General features: G+C 45.3%; 1 protein-coding gene and 1 pseudogene across 3 annotated transcripts in view; one reads left to right on the top strand and one right to left on the bottom strand.

The window, feature by feature from the left end:
* ACSS1 (acyl-CoA synthetase short chain family member 1) overlaps positions 1–15,098 on the top strand; it is a 65,991-nt gene extending 50,893 nt beyond the window's left edge. For 2 of the 3 annotated variants that reach the window (XM_025876976.2, XM_073889639.1), the window contains exons 8-14: positions 1,154–1,246; positions 2,440–2,552; positions 2,945–3,071; positions 3,820–3,947; positions 4,057–4,120; positions 6,866–6,984; positions 14,300–15,098. In XM_025876976.2, coding sequence (XP_025732761.1) covers positions 1,154–1,246; positions 2,440–2,552; positions 2,945–3,071; positions 3,820–3,947; positions 4,057–4,120; positions 6,866–6,984; positions 14,300–14,479 — 824 coding nt within the window. In that variant the 3' untranslated portion in view covers positions 14,480–15,098. The remainder of the gene's footprint in view (positions 1–1,153; positions 1,247–2,439; positions 2,553–2,944; positions 3,072–3,819; positions 3,948–4,056; positions 4,121–6,865; positions 6,985–14,299) is intronic. The other variant, XM_073889640.1, reaches the window with a different exon arrangement.
* On the bottom strand, positions 10,276–10,694 carry LOC112828116 (small ribosomal subunit protein eS25 pseudogene; annotated as a pseudogene).
* Positions 15,099–20,347: the final 5,249 nt, after the last annotated feature.

Here is a 20,347-nt window from a genome sequence, read left to right as displayed (position 1 = left end):
TTATCTGTAGGTTATACGCCAGGAGTGACGTTTTGACAATAAGAGAAACAGAGGTTTAGCTTTAGTAGATCCCACCACAAACAGTTTCCAGAGTAGTCATATCAGGTGTATGCACTGCTAAATATTAAGAGACACATCCATTGCTCCCAGTTGCATATCAAATTACACTCCAGTAGTGTGTTGTTTCTCCGACATTCTTTTATTTTTTATTTTTTTTTGAAGTGAAGTTGAAAGTTTATTAAGTGAAGGTGAGAACAGGAAGGAAAGAAAAAAGCTCTCTAGAGTGCGAGGGGTCCCGAACGGGTTGCCACTGAGGTCTTTTATGGTCAGTGTTTTATAGAAAAGTGACTAGGGAACTGAAATCTTGACATCACTGCTGATAGCACCATGATTACCTCTCTTTTGAATATCTCATCTCTAATGTTTAAGACAAACGAGGTGGTCTGGTTCTGTTCCCTTATTTCTGGTTTCCTTATGCCTTAGCATTTCTGGGGTTTTTGGTGAGCCTGGTCATGTAACCCCTACCTATCTCTCCCTACCTGGCCCTTACTCATTTTTAGTGTTTACAGCACTCTTAAAAGAAACCCTGAACCCATTAGCAGTCACCCCCCATCTTCTCCAACTTCTCTCTACCCCTACCCCAGCTCTAAGGCAGCCATGAATCTACTTTCTGTCTATATCGATTTGCTTATTCTGGACAGTTCATATACGTGGCATTATACATATGGATGTTATATGTAACTAATGAATCGTGGAATACTACATCAAAAACTAATGATGTATTATATGTTGGCTAATTGAACATAATAAAAAAATAGAAAGCTACTGAGCAAAATTGGAAAAAAAAAAGAAAAAAAATAATTTTTTTAAATGAGGGGTACCTGGTAGGCTCAGTCGGTTAAGCCTATTTAGGGTTTCCTCTCCCACATTCTTGCCAACTTTTTAATTCTTGACCTGATGGTTCAAATGCCTTGTTGTAATTTGTATTCTGGGGCCGCCATAAATGTGATGAATCTTACTGTGTTTTTTTCAAGTTTCTTCTTATATCCTTTAGGAAAATTACAGAGCTGTTTTCCCTGTAGAAACCTATCCTTTTTGGTTTCAGGTTTCTTGAGGTCTATTATACTGTTTTTCCTTTTGCGTGTGGTTTCAGTGGGAGAACCGATCAACTTCGAGGCTTGGGAGTGGCTCCACAAGGTGGTGGGGGACAGCAGATGCACGCTGGTGGACACGTGGTGGCAGACAGGTGAGAGTCCCGGAGGAGAAGGGGTCTGGGCACGCCTTTGGAACCTGGCACCAGGCTCAATCGCGGTACACGACAGCACATGGGGACCTGTGGCCGAGCCTAAGTCTTGGAGGGTCAAGTGTGAGTGAGGCTCTGTGATTGCTATCCAACACCACTAAGGCCTCAGCCCCTGGGCACGTGTGGTGGCTGGAAAACCCGGTGTCTGGAGTGAGAGGCCGAGCCGGGCTGCTGGCTCGCAGCTGGAAGACTCGGGATGTGTATGACTTCCCTGAGCCTTGGGTTCCTCGTTTGTTAAGTGGGGATACTCCACTACAGGCCCCAACGGGGATGGAGAGAGGTGATACAACTGCTCTGTGTTGTCCAAGGCCTGACAGGTAGTAGGTGCTTAGCTAAACGTTCATTTTCCCTGTAGGGGGCCACATGCCCAACACAAGTACACCTGATGCAGATGGGCCCCACTGCAGGGGACCAGAGTCTAAATTTAGATTTCAGTGGGAAAGGCATTTTTTTTTTTCTGTGCCATTTTGTTTTGCTTTGCCCTTTCTCCTCTGGGGTATCTGACTTATTAGGATGTTCAGGGCAAGAGACCACCACTGATGTAAAGAATGTAGCCAACTGGGATCTCATTCTTCAAGAAGCCAGAAAGTGAGGCGTTGCAAATAGCTCTGTTCTCCATTTGGGAAGGCTCAGGATGGAGACTCTCTACAACTGAGTCTCCTGAGGCATTTCCATGCAGGCTGAGAGAGGGAGGTGCCAAAGAAATACTTGAGAACAGAATTGTGGGCATTGCTTTTCATTGTTTGGGGATTGTGTGTGCGGGGGGAGGAGCACTGGCCCAGAAGCAATTCATTTCCTCTGTCTTCCTGTGCAAGTGAGTGGGCTCTGTCCTTTTCCACAGAGCCAAGGATGAGGGGAGGCAGCCCCTGTCCCTGTGGAGTGCCCCAGCTCCTGGGACTGACCCCTCTGTCTTGGGCCCACATCTTGTTTCTGCAGATGAGAGGACCAGAACCCGAGTCTGGTCTTGCCTCAGAAAGATATCTTTGTGTCACTGGGGGCCAAGCAGGGACAAACACCCATCTCCCACCCTGGGAGAGCACTTATGTGTCCATCACAGACCCTTTGATGGCATGTCTAGATAAACATCTCAGTAGCCCCTGGGCCCAGCCTCCGTTTCTTCCCTATTCTCCCTGCAGAAACGGGTGGCATCTGCATCGCGCCACGGCCCTCGGAAGAAGGGGCAGAGATCCTCCCTGGCATGGCAATGCGGCCCTTTTTTGGCATTGTCCCGGTGCTCATGGACGAGAAGGTAAGGGCCTTGTGGTGGCATCCCCTTCCTGCACGCATGCCCTGCGGAGCTCCTGTCTGCCTTCCTGGCCTCCTCTGCCCCTCTCTCACATCACATGGGCCTGGCTCTAGTAGGTGGCAGAGGGGTGAGCATTCACTGCAGCGTCTCCTCGAGGACACACAGTTGAAATCCACGCGTGGAGTAAGTGTAGGGTCCTCCAGGAAGCCCTCTTAGGCTGGTTCCTTGCAGAGGAGAAAGGCAGTTCCTTTTGGGGCACGCTTGTCATTTTTCACATTTCTGTTTTCACGTATTTCTCTGGCACCCCCCTCTGTCATTTCTCAAAAGAACATTAGTTCTTTGCTTCTAAAGCAGAATCTGTGCGTTCTCTCACACGTGTGTCTCTGGGTCCATAGGGAAAAGTCGTGGAGGGCAATAACGTCTCCGGGGCTCTGTGCCTGTCCCAGGCCTGGCCGGGCATGGCCAGGACCATCTACGGAGACCACCAGAGATTCATGGAGGCCTACTTCAAGCCTTACCCAGGTGAACTGGCTAAAGTGGATTGTGTCATGCATTTTTATACACATTGGGAAGCATAGGCTCAGGAAACGTTTTAAAGGTAATGATGACTGAGTGTAGTGTGTACACTTTGGAGTTGGAGTCCTATCCCCTCCCCCTCACCTTCCTGACCTTCCTGGGCTCTGGAATGGGAAGAGTCCCTGGGGTTTAAGTGGGGCTGCAAGCAGAGACTGAAGCACCTGGCCCTTGGTGTGCATGCCTTAGGCTACTAGGAAGGAAGAGTGAAGAAACCACTCTGGAAAACTGGCATGATGGCTGGCTGTGAGTTTTCTTCTGGCTTACTTTTTTTTTCCCCCTGGTTTGCTTTATGTCATTGGGTTGGAAGATGATATACACAGTGTGCCTATTGGAACCTGTCATCTTTATCTCAAGCTTGTGAATGAGCCTCACTTTTGGGGATGCTTGGATGTGCTCTTTGTATACCATCTACTCTGCAGACGTTTGCAGTTATGACGTGGTCAGAACTCTGCTGTTTCGGAACCACTGCCCTTTCTCTAGCACACAGCCAGATGGCACCATCTAGAGAAATGTCTCCGCAAGGGGTTGGCAGGAGGGCGGGTAGGCAGGAAGTCATCAGAGCTGGGGCTTCAGAGATTTCTTCCGTAGAGTGAGGTCAGGCTGTGTGTCTTGCTGTGTCCCTCCTGGAGGGATGGGAGCCCCGCCAGGTCCCGGTGCAGAGGTATTGGTGCTGAATTCCCCCGCTGTGGTGCAGGCCACTACTTCACTGGTGATGGGGCATACCGGACGGAAGGCGGCTACTACCAGATCACAGGGCGGATGGATGACGTCATCAACATCAGTGGTCACAGGCTGGGGACCGCAGAGATCGAGGACGCGATGGTGAGCATGGTCGGGCCTCCTTTGCTTGGGTACCTCCACAAGGCCTTGGATTTACTTGTGTGCTGACTCAGGCGGTTCATCTGCATGTTTTGTCTTGTGTTCTGCACAGGCTAGCCACCCCGCCGTGCCAGAGACCGCTGTCATTGGCTATCCTCATGACATCAAAGGAGAAGGTGAGCACCCACAAAAGGTGCTTCTCATTCCTGGTCTCATGCACATTGTGGCACTCTGTAAAAGGAATTTGACTCCAGGAGTGGGTGGTAGGGGTTTTGTATGGGTCAGGCTGTTGCTTTCTTCTGTCCTATGTGGAGGTTTTGGGTGAGGAGACTCGATAGCATATATGTTAGACAAGGGTCAGATTTTTGAAATGTCCTAGCTCTGCCATCCTTTAAGGACACACATCCACAAACAGCGAGGACCTGTTTGGCCCCTGCTGAGCTTGGGAGTTTCCTCCTCTGTCCACGTGCATGTGGCAGCTTGGTTATGGAGGGTGCCCACGAAATGCCCTGTCCTGCTCACAGTGTCTCCTTGCACGTGCTCGGTCACAGTGCCCCACGCCCCTGCCACAGGGGCTGGCCCACAGGTCCTGGCGCGGGCCCTTGTGCAGCTCTGGCATTCTTTTTGGAGGAATTTGACCTGTGGTTCTCACTGCAGATACTGAATGATAATCAGAATCATCTTTATTTGAAGACACCCATTGTTCCAAAGTCCACCAGTTTCTAAGTGGGTGGGTCTGGGAAGGAACAAGGTCACCTGAGTATTGTAGTGCCCAGTGCACCGTGGCCACACTCACTTGGCCTGGTGTGACCTGCACACTCGCTGACTCTGTGCTGCACTGCTGGGCAGGCCATCCTCCACCGCCTGACCAAGCAGCCTGGGAAGGGCACTTGGCCTCTTGCTGTCAGGGCCATCCTCTGTCTCTGCGTGCCCCAGTGTCATCTGCCTTCCTGTCACATTTGTGTGCCACAGTTCCATTATTTACTCAAACACCTTATCTAAATCAACCCATTGTAAAATTTAACATTTATTTAAACACTTTTTTAAAGATTTTATTTGTTTGTCAGAGATACAGAGCGAGAGAGCACAAGCAGGGGGAGGAGCAGGCTTCCCGCAGACCAGGGAGCTGATGCGGGGGCTCGATCCCAGGACCCCGGCATCATGACCTGAGCTGAAGGCAGACATAGGTGGTGACAGACGCTTAACCAACGGAGCCACCGAGGCATCCTATTTAGATACTTGAAAAAGCATTTTCAGTTGCCGTAAGAAGCATGTGTCCATGAGGCTGCTGCCCCTTCCTTAGAAGGAGACTGGAAAATGCATGAGAGCAGTCAGGGATAGAAAGGGGACGGAGATGGGTCAGGTCCTCTCGTGTGACATTCAGAGGCCTTGGGTCAGCTTGTGTCCCTGTAGCAGAAGCTGCAGCCCAAGTAACTCTGGGATCAGTAGGCCTTTTAGTGCCTGTCAGGCAGCTGGGGGGAATGTGCATATCATGGGTATGGTGATAGACGTTTTTCTGATTTCTTTTAAAGATTTTTTATTTTTTGACAGAGAGACAGCGAGAGAGGGAACACAAGCAGGGGGAGTGGGAGAGGGAGAAGCAGGCTTCCCGTGGAGCAGGGAGCCCGATTCGGGGCTCGATCCCAGACCCTGGGATCATGACCTGAGCCAAAGGCAGACACTTAACAACTGAGCCACCCAGGTGCCCCTGTTTTTCTGATTTCTAACACAGTTGAGCATCTATATGATGGTAACACACGAGCAACAGCAAAAGCTGTTGGGTACCTGTGTATTCCCACTCCCTAGGTTTGCACGTGGTCTGACTGAGGGGAGCCCATGGTCAGGTCTGGTCTGGTCTGATTAGGACCCAGACTTGGCGAGGAACAAAACTCCCTGCTTCATAGAGCTTATATGCTGGAGGGTCAGGGAGTAGAGGGGAGAGACAGACAATAAGCAATAAACACAAGCAATAACGAAACTACATATAGTAGGTTAGGCGGCATGTGCCATGGGGAGAATTAATTAAGATGGGGTGGGATTGGTGCGGGTATACACAGGCTGAACATATATAGGAACTTCATGTATGCAAGGGGACACTGCAGGTCCATGAGGGAAGCTAGACTGTCTGCAGGGCTGCTGGGATGGCTCTTGTGGAGAAACAATGGAATTGGATCTGTGTCCCACACATGCAAGATTATCCCAGGTGGATTGAAAAGAAATGTAGAAATCTGTGGGAACCACTGCTAATCCTTTCTGGAACATGGTAGGATATTGACAAACAAAACTTAGTGTTTATGCTAAAATATTGGTTGGCCAGCACTGCCCAACAGGGCTTCCAGCCAAGCCAGAGCTTGCTCTTCATCTGTGCTGTCCAGGACAGTAGCCACAAGCTACAGGGGGCTCATGCCACCCAGGAACTACATGATAACCTTAATTTCATTTACATTTAAATAGCTCCTGTGGCTAGTGCCCACTGTGTTGGACACGTACCCACAAGATTAGTGCCACCTGTCATGTTCCCATCACTATGTCTCAAGAGTGGACAGTCTCCTGTGGCTCCTGCGAGCCCACATTATGGGCTACTTCACAGGTACAGGGGTGGTAGGAGAGGTTAATTCATGCCTCCAAGGTGACATCCCCATCCGGTCAACAGCAGAGCCGAAGGGAGCTCTCATCTACATGTTGGCTTCGCTAGGATGTTCATAGGAGCTGTTAGAATCGCTTCCACTTTGAGAAAAAAAAAATCACTTTCCACTTTGGATGAAATGGAAATGCATCTTTAAGGCTGCAACTAAAGGAAGCAGCTGCTACAGGTCACCAATGTATGATTTAAAGATCCTTAAGATATATAACTGTGTACAATGCTCTGCCTTGGAGATGGTTTGTGGTTGAACACACCCCAAACCTTTGACTCCTTTCAGCTGCATTTGCCTTCATCGTGTTGAAGGACAACACAGGTGACACAGATGCGGTGGTGAAGGAGCTCAAATCAGCAGTGGCCACCAAGATTGCCAAGTATGCCGTGCCCGATCAGATTCTGGTGAGTGGCACCTGGCCCTCAGGTGTGACAGTGCTGCTTGTTGTAAGCCTTCTTCTCTACTTCCCCCAAGTAATGAGCAACAGCGATCCCTTCTGTCGGCAGCAACATGGATGTTAGCTGTTCGGTTGCCTGGTGTGTAGGTGGGGAAGGTGAGTTGCTGCATCCGCAGAGAGAGGGGGAGGCCAGAAGACCTCACAGCAAACGTTTTCACAACTCAGAGGATCATGCTGGGCAGGATTAGGTGCTCTCTTACTTTGGCATGTGGAGGCCAGTTATAGGAGCAGGGCTGGGTGGTGACGAAAATTAGAGATTTTACTTATTTTTTAAAAGTTTTTATTTAAATTCCAGTTAATTAACATACAGTGTAATATTAGTTTCAGATGTACAAGGGAGTGATTCAACACTTATATACATCACCTAGTGCTCATCATAACCAGGGCACTCCTTAATCTCCATCACCTACTTAACCCATCCCTTGCCCACCTCCCCTCTAGCAACCATGAGTTTGTTCTCTATCATTAAGAGTTTCTTGGTTTGCATCTCTCTCTCTTTCCCCTTTTGCTCATATATTTTGTTTCTTAAATTCCACATATGAGTGAAATTATATGGTATTTTTCTTTCTCTGACTGACTTATTTTGCTTAGCGCTGTACTCTCTGGCTCCATCCATGTTATTGTCAGTGGTAAGATTTCATTCTTTTTTTTTTTAAGATATTTTTATTTATTAGAGAGAGTGAGAGAGAGAGAGCACGAGAGGGAAGAGGGTCAGAGGGTCAGAGGGAGAAGCAGACTCCCTGCTGAGCAGAGAGTCCGATGCGGGACTCGATCCCCGGACTCCAGGATCATGACCTGAGCCGAAGGCAGTCGCTTAACCAACTGAGCCACCCAGGCGCCCTCATTCTTTTTTTATGGTTGGATAATACTCCATTGGAGATTATGTATGTATACACACACACACACACATATATACACACACATATACACATATATATCTATATATACACCACATCTTTATTCATTCATCAGTCAATGGACACTTGGGCTCCTTCCATAATTTGGCTATTGTAGGTAATGCTGCTATAAACATCGGAGTGCATGTACCCCTTTGAATTAGTGTTTTTTGGATTCTTTGGGTAAATACCTAGTAGTGTGACTGCTGGATCAGAGGGTAGTTCTATTTTTAACTTTTGAGGAACCTTCATACAGTTTTCTAGAGTGGCTGCACCAGCTTGCATTCCCACCAACAGTGTAAGAGGGTTCCCCTTTCTCCACATCCTTGCCAACATCTGTTGTTTCCTGTGTTGCTGAGTTTAGCCATTCTGACCGGTATCAGGTAATACCTTATTGTAGTGTTGATTTGTATTTCCCTGATGATGAGTGATGTTGAGCATCCTTTCATGTGTCTGCTGGCCATCTGTATTGTCTTCTTTGCAAAAATGTCTATTCATGTCTTCTGCCCAGTTTTTAATTGGATTGTTTTTTGGGTGTTGAGTTTGATAAGCTCTTTATAGATTTTGGATACTAACCCTTTATCAGATATGTCATTTGCAAAACATCTTCTCTCATTCTGTAGGTTGCCTTTTAGTTTTGTTGATTGTTTCCTCCACTGTGCAGAAGCTTTTTATTTTGATGAAGACCCAGTAGTTTATTTTTGCTTTTGTTTCCCTTGCCTCAGGAGATCTATCTAGAAAGAAGTTCTATGGCTGATGTCAAAGAGGTTACTCTCTGTGTTCTCCTTTTGGATTTTTATGGTCTCAGGTCTCACATTTAGGTCTTTAATCCATTTTGAATTTATGTTTGTGTCTAGTGTAAGAAAGTGGTCCAGTTTCATTCTTTTGCATGTGGCTGTCCAGTTTTCCCATTACCATTTGTTGCAGAGATGGTCTTTTTCCCATTGGATATTCTTTATTGCTCTGTCGAAGATTAATTGACCATATAGTTGTAGGCCATTTCTGGGTTTTCAATTCTGTTCCAATCATCTATGTGTTTACTTTTGTGCCAGTACCATGCTGTTTTGATCACTACAGCTTTGTAATATAACTTGAAGCCTGGAATTTTGATGCTTCCAGCTTTGCTTTTCTTTTTCAGGGTTTCTTTGGATATTTGGGGTCTTTTGTGTTTCCATACAAATTTTAGAATTGTTTGTTCTAGTTCTTGTGAAAAATGCTGTTGGTATTTGATAGGAATTGCATTAAGTGTGTAGTGCTTGGGTAGTATAGACATTTTAACAATATTTGTTCTTCCAATCCATGAGCATGGAATGTCTTTCCATTTCTCATCTTCAGTTTCTTTCATCAGTGTTTTATAGTTTTCACAGTACAGATCTTTTACCTCTTTGGTTAGGTTTATTCCTAGGTATCTTACTGTTTTTGGTGCAATTGTAAATGGGATTGATTCCTTAATTTCTCTTTCTGCTGTTTCATTATGGTGTCTAGAAATGCAACAGATTTCTGTATGTTGATTTTGTATCCTGTGACTTTACTGAATTTGTGAATTAGTTCTAGCAGTTTTTTGTTGGAATCTTTGGTTTTTTACACAGAGTATCATGTCATCTGCAAATAGTGAAAATTTTACTTCTTCCTTGCTGATTTGGATGCCTTTTACTTCTTTTTGTTTGATTGCTATGCTTAGGACTTCTGGTACTATCTTAAATAACACTGGTGAGAATGGACATCCCTGTCTTGTTCTTTTTTTTTTTTAAGATTTTATTTATTTGAGAGAGAGAGAATGAGAGATAGAGAGCACGAGAGGGAAGAGGGTCAGAGGGAGAAGCAGACTCCCTGCCGAGCAGGGAGCCCGACGTGGGACTCGATCCTGGGACTCCAGGATCATGACCTGAGCCGAAGGCAGTTGCTTAACCAACTGAGCCACCCAGGCGCCCCTGTCTTGTTCTTGACTGTAGAAGAAAAGCTCTCAGGTTTTTCCCATTGAGGATGATGTTAGCTGTGAGTTTTTTGTTTGTGGTCTTTATAATGTTGAGGTGTGTTCCCTTTAAACCTACTTTGTTGAGGGTTTTTTTTATCATGAATGTCCTGTACTTTGTCAGATGCTTTTTCTGCACCTATTGAAATCATATGGCTTTTATCCTTTCTTTGTTAATATGGTGTATCACATTAATTTGCAAATATTGTACCACCCTTGCAACCCAGGAATAAATCCCACTTGATTGTGGTGAATGATTTTTTAAATGTATTATTTGCTAGTATTTTATTGAGGATTTTTGCATCTGTGTTCATCAGGGATATTGGCCTTTAGTTCTCTTTCTTAGTGGAGTCTTTTTTTCTTTTTGGATTTAATAAAGTTTTATTTTCCCTAATGTACAGTTGGAGGGATCTGTTAATGCGTCTTTACCAGCAGCAGGGGCATCTCCACCCTTGGTGTTTCTGGTGTAAATTACTTGAGCTCTGTGCTTTGAAACCAGTTTTTAATGAGTCCTTTACTAAGGAGCTCCTGAAGGACTGCCCTGGCCAGGGAACCTCGAATCTTCAGTCTCCCAGAGACAACACCTGGAGTCATAAGCTTATAGTTGGGAACTTCCTTACAGAGTTTGTCATATGTCACTTTGTCAAACAAGACCAGGCTATTGAGCTTGTCCCAAACTTTGCCTTTGGACCCCTTCTTTCTGGCCTTACTCCTGGATTTGTTCACTGGGTCTTTATCATTTTTGGCTGACTTTCCAGCATCTTTCTTCTTGTTGTCCTTGGGCGGCATGGTGAAGCTCAGAGGACAGTGGTCACCCCTGCAGCCTGGCTAAGATGTAGGACAATAAGGTTAGTGGAGTCTTTCTCTGGGTTTGGTATCAGGGTAATGCTCGCTTCATAGAATTAATTTGGAAGTTTTCCTTCCTTTTCTATTTTATGGAATGATTTGAGAAGAGTAGGTGTTTGGTAGAATTTGCCTGTGAAGCCATCTGGGCCTGGACTGTTGTTTGTTGGGAGATTTTTGATTACAGACTCAATTTCTTTGCTGGTTATTGGTCTGTTCAAGTTTTCTATTTTTTCCTGTTTCAATTTTGGTAATTTATATGTATCTAGGAATTTATCCATTTCTTCTAGGTTGTCCAGTTTGTTGGCATATAGTTTTTCATGATATTATCTTATTTTTGGATGGAATGTTCTGAATATATCTGTTAAGTCCCTCTGGTCCAGTGTGTCATTCAAAGCCATTGTTTCCTTATTGATTTTCTGTTTAGATGATCTGTCTATTGGTGTAAGTGGGATGTTAAAGTCACCTATTATTATTGTATTATTATCAATTAGGTCCTTTATATTTGTTATTTTTTTAATATATATTTGGGTGTTCCCATGTTGTGGGCATAAATATTTATGATTGTTATATCTTCTTGTTGGATTATCCCCTTTATATATAGTGTCCTTCTTTGTCTCTTGTTACAGTCTTTGTTTTAAAATATATTTTGTCCAAAATAAATATTGCTACTCCAGCTTTCTTTTGACATCCATTTGCATGACAATGTTTCTCCAACTGCTCACTTTCAATTTGCAGGTGTCTTTAGGTCTCAAATGAGTCTCTTTTTGGCAGCATATAGATGGGTCTTGTTTTTTTATCCATTCTGACACCATATGCCTTTTGATTGGAGTTTTTAGTCTGTTTAAATTCAGAGTAATTATTATTTTTTTTAAAGATTTTATTTATTTGAGAGAGAGAGAGAACACGCACGGTTTGGGGGAGGGGCAGAGGGAGAGGGAGAAGCAGACTCCCCACTGAGTGGGGAGCCCAAAGCTGGGCTTGATCCCAAGACCCTGCCTGAGATCATGACCTATTTTGTCATTGTGTCTGGAGATTTTCTCTGATCCTTTTTTGTCTTTGTCACATTTGGTCTCTTCTTTGAACTTAAAGAGTCTCTTTTAAAGTTAAAAATAGAACTACCCTATGACCCAGCAATTGCACTACTACGTATTTATCTAAAGGATACAAACTGATTTGAAGGGGCATGTGCACCCCGATGTTTATAGCAGCAATGTCCACAATAGCCAAATTATGGAAAGAGCCCAGGTGTCCATCTATAGATGAATGGATAAAGAAATGGTATCTATACACAATGCAATATTACTCAGTCATCAAAAAGAATGAAATCTTACCATTTGCACTGATGTGGATGGAACTGGAGGGTATTATGTTATGCAAAATAAGTCAGTCGGATAAAGACAAATACCATATGATTTCACTCATATGTTCAATTTAAGAAACAAAACAGATGAACTTAGGGGAAGGGAAGGAAAAAATATAAGATGAGGATAGGGAGGCAAACTGTAAGAAACACTGAACTCTAGGAAACAAACTGAGGGTTGTTGGAAGGGAGGTGGGTGGGGGATGGGGTAACTGGGTGATGGGCATTAAGGAGGGCATGAGATGTAGTGAGCACTGGGTGTTATATGAAACTGATGAATCACTAAATTCTACCCTGGTGTAACTAATAATACAGTATATATTAACTAAATTGAATTTAAATAAAGAATTAAAAAAAAGAGTCCCTTTTAATATTTCCTGCAGGGCTGGGTTAGTGGTCACAAACTCCTTTAGTTTTTGTTTGTCTGGGAAACTCTTTATCTCTTACTCTGTTCTGAATGACAGCCTTGCTGGATAGAGTATTCTTGGCTACAGATTGTTCCCAATCTGAATATATATCATGCTACTCCCTTTTGGCATGCCAAGTTTCTATGGAGAAATCTCCAGCTAGCCTTTGGGGTCTTCCCTTGTAAGTTAAGGACTTTTTTCTTGATGCTTTTAAGATTTTTTTCTCTATCACTATATTTTGCAAGTTTAACTACCACATGTTAGTGTTGGCCTGCTTTTGTTGATTTTGATGGGGGTTCTCTGTTCCCCCTAGATCTGGATGTCTGTTTCCTTCCCCAGATTAGGGAAGTTTTCAGCTATTATTTCTTCAAACAAATTTTCTGCCTCCTTTCGTCTCTCTTCTTCTGGGACTCCTATAATGGAAATGTTTTTACATTTGTTGGAGTCACTGAGTTCTTGAAGTCTATTCTCATGTTTCCTAATTCTTTCTCTTTTGTTCAGCTTTATTATTTTCCATTATTTTATCTTCTAGGTCACTAATTTGTTCCTTTGCTTCTTCCAGTCTGCTGCTAATTGTATCAGGCCTGTTTCCAATTTCATGTATTGCATTCTTCATCTCTCATTGATTCTTTTTTAACTCTTTTATCTCTGTGGTAAGGTTCTCATTGAAGTCTTCTATTCTTCTTTCAAGTCCAGTGAGTATCCTTATGATTGTCACTTTAAATTCTCCATCATGCATGTTACTTATATCTGTCTCACTTAGACCTCTGGCTGTGGCTTTATCTTGTTCTTTCATTTGGGATAAATTCTTCCATCCTCTCATTTTGTCTTAAGTCTCTACCTTCTTCTAAAAATTAGAGAGTTTAAATAGAGAAACATGTAGAAAGTACCAGCTTTCCCTAGCCCCTATGTGGTTTCTGAACACATCTCCTGATGTTAGTGCGGGAGACACTGCCAGACCCCTATCTGAGGGAGTCTGTGTTGGAGTCAGGTCTGGGGAATAATGGGGCCACCTTTCCAGCCCCATTAGGTTTCCACTCCTTTCTTTGTTAACATTTTCCCTACAGCCTTCCTTGGTTCAGAGGAGGTCCTCTGAGGGAGGCATGGCCCCAGGCTCACCTGGTCTTATACAAAGTCAAGCTCTTGGCCTGGACCAGAGTTTCAGGGAAACCCGAACTCCCCTAGGTGAACTCAACCCTTTCAAAAGATGGGTAACTGTTAAATAGCCCCAAACACAGCTCTTAACATACTGCTATTGACATTAAGGGGACCATGGTTGTTTGAAAAGTTAAATGCTAAATTTTCAAACACTAAACAAGACAACATTTTTCTCTAAAGTAGTAGCTCTTACCTTTTATGTCAGCAAAAAACAACCTTGGGCCAGGCCAGTCGGTGGAGATGAGTTGCCATGGCATATGCTTGGTTCTGTTGCTACTGGGGAGCCCTCAGAAAAGTAGCAAATGGGAGACAGAGGTATCAGCAGTGAGGCAGACCAGGGTACCAGCAGACCCTGCCTGAAGAAGGACTTCAGCAAAACCCCTGACGTATGGTTGATCCTTCGGGTTGATTTCAGTTTATGTCTAGATTGTGGGAAGATAAAACCAGAGACCACAGGCCCCCATGTTCTCTAGGGTGGGCCTGGCACCTCAGTCGTGTTCATTCCTGAGTCCCCAGCGAGGCTCTCATCCCCTGGGCAGAGCCCTTCTTATGCCAACAAAATTGGATGCCGCTGGGAGTCTGGGTACCACACAAACTTGAATGCTGCACCTCTTCCTTGCCAGGTAGTGAAGCGTCTTCCAAAAACTCGGTCTGGAAAAGTCATGCGGAGGCTCCTGAGGAAGATAATCATGGGCAGAGCTCAGGATCTGGGGGACACCACCACCCTGGAGGACCCCAGTGTCATCACGGAAATCCTGAGTGCCTACCAGAAGTACAAAGACAAGCAAGCTGCCTCTCAGTGATGGGCTCTGGTCAAGACCCAGTGCCCACACCCCTAACCATCCTTCCAGAATGTAGCACTCAGATGTGCTCATTTCCTGCTGTCTCAGAAGCAGTCCTCTCCCAGAGCATAACCCATACTGCCCCAGTGTGAAGTCTGTGCTAAACCCTGCCTTCTTGCTGCTGAGAACCCATGAAGAGGTACTATCAGACATGCTTAGCATTTGCTTCCCCTTGTCCTGAATTTGGTTTCCTGGAATGAAAAGTCACTGTCATCTCCATTTCTGTGTTACCTCCTGACAGCACAGGAAGGTGAAAAGCCTGGTAACGTGTGCCTGCTCAGATGACTGAGAAGTAGAAGCAATCATGTGTTTTCCCAGATGTTTCTAGATACAAAGGCAGATATTTTATTTTTATACTTTTATATTTTGGAAGAATGTACAAATACATACATGTAGTATGTGGATTTACATGTACACACTCTTTGTAACATTTAGAGTTATGAAAATCTTTTGTGCCTCTGCTCATGGGGAAATGTGGAGATGGTCAGAGGGTGCATTTTTAATGTTTGGCATATTGGGGAATCTGTATTGGAAATGTTTGTACCTTTGTCTAAATACAGCTATCCTGAGAACTTTCAAACTCGTAGCATCCTTTTTTGATATATATTTCTATTTCCCTTGGTTTATGTATAATGAAACCTAACTCTTAAGAAGTGGTGGTACGAATGTGCTCTGATTTTAGTTCTAGAACCACTCATGTACTCTTTTTCTCCAAGCTGTGATATGGAAAGACTTCCCTCTCCACCTTGCATGCCTCTTGGTAGGAGGTCAACATGCTCCAAATATGTGGGGATGTTCAGGGAGGGAAGCCCATGGAAACTCAGGTGACTCCTCGTTAGGGCCCTAATTTGGCTAGAAATGGGTCCTTGAAAACTGCTTGCCCTTCATTCTGTGATTGGCCTGGGAAAACCACAGAGGTCCAAGGATGAGACTTGGAACTCTGAATCAAGTCTCTCTCTCTCTCTCTTTTAAGTATGCCTTAAGTCATCTGAACACTAGTAAGATGACATAAATCATTAGGTTGCAAAGTGTTTATTTATTAGCTAAGCATTCAGGGGCCGATGGCATGGAGTACAGGTGAAGGCAGCTGCCGAGCTGGGTCCTTGGGAACAGGGAAAATTCGTCCTTATCTGTACTCCATATTATATGGTGCCTTGCAGCTGTGGAGGTGTTCAAGTGGTGTCTGGGGTACTGAATACCTACTGTAGGTCATAACTATGCTTGCTTCTCTCTGATTAGGTGAGTATGCCTGTGACACCAACGGGGTGGCCATTAGCTGTAGCCCACAGATACACTGAGTGATGGTCTGTTCTCTGTCACTAAGCAACAAGCCATGCTTAGCAACAGAGACATGTGGCGTGTGTGGTGGACCTGGCAGCTTGTAGTTACGGCACTTTTTATGAAGTGGCTTGGATATAAACTTGGATAGTGACCAGGGCAGTTCAAATAAAGCTTTATTTTTTTCATCCTCTTCTCCCTGTGGTGATGTTTTTGATCAAATAATGCTGTTGTTGCTGAATATAATCCTAAGGACAAAACTGGAAGGGGCCTATTCATTCAAAAGAGAACACCTAATAGTCCACTGGGGAGGAAACCCATTACAGGGAGGAAATCTAGACTAAGAGCTCACCCATCTCAGACTGTTGCTTGGTAAACCTGTGTCTAGATTGCTGTGCTATCCAATACACTAGTTCTACGTAGCTCTTTAGGTGTAAGTAAAAAACAATATAGAATAGAATGGAATGGAATAAAATAAAATATTCCATTCCACAGTGGCAGTAGCCACAGTTCACATGCTCAGTGGCCACATGGCCAGTAGCTACCAGATTGGACAGCATGGACAACAACATTCCCACCATCACACAGAGTTCTGGTGGTGGGCGCTGGTCTGGAACACCCATTAGAATGAGGAAGCAAAAACGATGTCAGGGTCATAGACTGCATCCGTGAGCAGCAGAGGCTTGCCTGAGACATTCCCTGACCCAGGGTTATCCTTTCTCTAGACGTGAGAGAACATCGGTTTCTGTGTCCTTCGCTGAACGGAGAAGCTGATTTTAGAGAATACACTGAACTGGTGCCACGGGAGTTGGGTGTGAGAGGCCCCAGTCTGGGCGGCTCCTACAAAGCCTGGACCCCTGTTTTACCCACCACAATGAGTTCATGGTAAAGAAAAGGGAGTGTGAATTCTCACCCAGTTTCCCCAGCCTGACTGGAAAAAGGGGATTTGGCCATGGAATTAACATGAGCTCTTGGTTGTTGTAGAGCTGACTTGCACCCACTGCACCGACCACCCTCAGGATACCCAACATCGGGAACAGCAGTAATGGTCACATTACACTGCTGGGCACTGTGTGCAAGGAGGCCCTGATAAGGTTCTGGATTCCATCCCCCCATCTCCTCCTCGTGTGGCCTTCTGAGCCAGACACCGTTATCCCAGCTTCACAGAAGAGGTGGGGAGAGGCAGAGCTGGGATGTGGATGGAGCTTGTCTGGCTCTACGCTTGACCCCCAAGCTCAGACCAAAGGTGTGGCCCCTTCCTGCAAGAGCTTTGAAGAATATCAACCACATTTTATTTTTATTATTTTATTATTTCTTTAAGGTGCTTTACTGTTGACGTCTGGGTAGCTCTATGAACTGTTATCTTGGATAGGGGTAAGAAGCCTAAATCCAGGCCAAGAAGAAGCTTTCCTGGAGACAGCACTTTTGGAAGGGGTGGTAATGCCAATTTGACTTTCAAGTGAAGCTCTAATTGGGGCTATGCGAGTTTTCCCTTCATCAGTTTGGGAATTTTGCTGCATAACAGGATTAAACCAAATAAATACATAATTTCTAGGTCTGTGAATACCAACTGTCTTTGGTTTTTGTAGTATTATCTTTTGTTGACTTGTTTTTATTCATCCTGCATGGGCTCTGAGGCGCTTCTTGGATCTGTAGCTCAATATCCATCTTAATCAGTTTTGGAAGTATCTCAATCATTATCTCCTCAAATATAGTGTTTGCCTATTTGGTCTCCTTTTTTGAGGAACTTCTCACCTTCTATTTTCTAGATCTCTTACTGCTTTAGTCTCCAGTGTCCTGGAAGCAGACCCTGAGATGAGGGCCTGCATGTAGGTGATTTGCTTAGTGAGGAATGGGGGTGTGAAACAGGGAGGGAGGGAAACCAATGCAAGCAGGTGCGGTGCTGGGACAGCCGGCACCGACAGCCGCTGCTCCGTCTCCTGGGCTTCAGGGGGTGTCTTAACCAGCGTGTCCCCGACCCAACTCAGAACGAGCTGTCTGAGATGTTGCACAGCCTCTTAACTTTCTCCTCTGGAGCCTGCAGATGCACTCAGGAAAAAGTGGCTCCCTGCACTGGGCTCACCTCCCTGAGCTGCTGTCTCCAAAAAAGCCCTCCTGCCTGCTGCCCTGGTTTATAAGTATCGGAGTATCATTTTTGTTCTCACTTGCCTTGCTCCCTGGAACGAAAAGAGGGGTAAGAAAAAAAGAAGCCTCTGTTTCTACACTCTTATTCAGTTGCTCAGATTCTTCTTCTCCCTATCTTAAGGATATGGGGAGATGGGGGGATGCCCCCAAATTTGTTCCTAATCAGCCATGCCAGAGGCAAGCTGTGACCCTCCAAGCGCACCCCCAGGGAGTTCCCTCACAGTGGCCTTTGCTACATGTGAAGCTGAAATTCCTGCCTGCACCAGTCTTTATTCCAAATAGCAGAGAAGGAGCTTGTTAGTGCCCCTGGTGCCTGCACCAAAAGGTACCAACCATGGCCAAGGAGGTGAGGAACCAGAGGGCCAAAATCCAAGTCTAAATAAACCTAGAAAGAGCAAAGGGGAAGAAGGCTGGGGCTGGCTGACCTAGGACATCATCAACAGACTGGTAAGTACCAAGGAGTTTACAGTCTGTTGGAATAGATGGCCTGCCAACTTCTTTTGCAGACAGGGTGGGATTTTCTTGGTAAGAGCCACCAACTGGGTAACTGTCTAGTCTCCTTGCTCCTGTAGACCAGACTTCTGCTGAGCAGCCTTCTGAATGCACAGCCTCATTTTGGGCTGATTCTTTCCCAAGGAAGATGTCACCTCAGCCAATCACACATCTCTTTATTCTTGAGCCAAGGAAACACTTACATATGCATACGTTTGCTCAAAAAGGCAGAGCAGAAATCGTCCAAAGGGAAATAACTAGTTGCTTTCAAGAAATGGTTTCTGGATGTAATGAAGTGTGATTCACGAGTTACCCAAGGAACCGATGGAGCAGATGAGCTCACTTCTCAACAGAGGTAACAATAATGAATGTCTAGGTCTATGCAGATGCCAACTGGTGAATGTCTTTCCTATGAGCACCTTTTCCTACCAAGTCAGGGTTGACCTTATGAATCCTCCTCATTAGGGTAATTAAGGCAGTTTTGTCCAGTCAGCTTATTTCTAATCCTTACCTCTCCCCTTGCCTGCTTCTCACTGGGGCAGACATCATTCAGTGTGCCAGCCCTGCCCTGCTCATGCCTATGCCACCTAGTCTCCTCTCTCGGTCCTCCCTGCCCTGAATGCTCAGTGGAACATGGGACCCTGTCCTCTAACACGGCAATCAGACTTGGGCACCTCACCAAAGTTGGGAGCATCAGAGTCTCAGTCCAGGAATCTGGACTGTGGACAAAGAGACTGTAGTTAGCTGGTGGAATACATGAAATAGGAGGTCATGGAGAGCTGGGCTTGAGGCAATAATTTCCTGCCACGGGCATGTTCAACCAGAGAACACTGGCATATCAGGACGCATTTAGATGCAAGCACAAACCGCTCACCTGACCAGGCCTTGGATGCACAAGGGGTGGCTTTCCTCATGTAACCCAGAAGCCCAGGGGTACATGGTTGCTGGCAGGAGCCTAGGTTTTCTCTTCTTGGTGTGTTGTCTTTTAGACCTCAGGGTGATTTTCCACCATCACAAGATGCTACTGCCATTCTAAGCATAACTCTGGGAGTCAGAGGAGGGTAAGTAAGGGCAGGACACTATCTCTCCTTTTTATTGGAAAAGCAGGAACTTTTCCTAGAGGCCAAAAGAAACCCTAGATTGCTGCTTTTAACTCAAGGCCAGATTCTAGCCTGCATCACTGTATCCAGCTCTAATAGAGGGCAGCAAAGAGGAAGACAGACAGTCCCATAACAAGGCTTGCCACTGAATCACCAGGGATGAAGAGGCAAAACACAGTGAGGTATGAGGGAGGTTGAGAGGAGTACTGCTCCTGTTCTTCCAGGTCCTCATACCAGTCCCTGTGAGGCCAGGCTGCACTTTCTGTGTTGGAGTTCCATGAGCTATCTCCATAACCTTCCAATAAATCCCTCCCTCATCTTAAGTGGGCTTTTGTGAATGTCTGTGTCTGGCAACTGGATGATCTCTAGGATACTTTTTCTACTCTGAACAAGCTATTCTCCATTCTCTAACTTTACACTCTCCACTCTCCCACCTGAGCTGACACCAGAACTTCCTATCACAACACAACAACTTAGCTTGAACTTCTGTTTGGAGCAGGTCACTCCTGCTTTCCTGGATTCAGGGCAGGGAGAAGCGCTCTGTCTATTGCTGCTCTTCTTCACCCCTTTAGAGCATCTTTTAGATGATTCTTCTTTGATTACTCATAACCTTGCAGTCTACCCTGATTGTTACCCCCTTGTTGACCAATCCATGGCCACCCCACGCTTCCCTCTTAAGCCTGTTTTGTGTCCTCTTCCATCCCTTCAACCTGGCATCATAATTCTACTTCCTCCATGAAACCTTCTCTGGGCACTGCTACCTGATGGGACTTGTTCCCTGTGGCCCCCAACGCACTGTGTGGTTCCTCTGTGG

The sequence above is a fragment of the Callorhinus ursinus genome, unplaced genomic scaffold, assembly GCF_003265705.2.
Source record: "Callorhinus ursinus isolate GAN/ISIS: 27379988/994484 unplaced genomic scaffold, GSC_fseal_2.0 scaffold111, whole genome shotgun sequence".
Lineage (NCBI taxonomy): Eukaryota > Metazoa > Chordata > Mammalia > Carnivora > Otariidae > Callorhinus > Callorhinus ursinus.
Note: the sequence above shows the minus strand (reverse complement) of the source record. Positions and strands in the feature narration are given on the sequence as shown.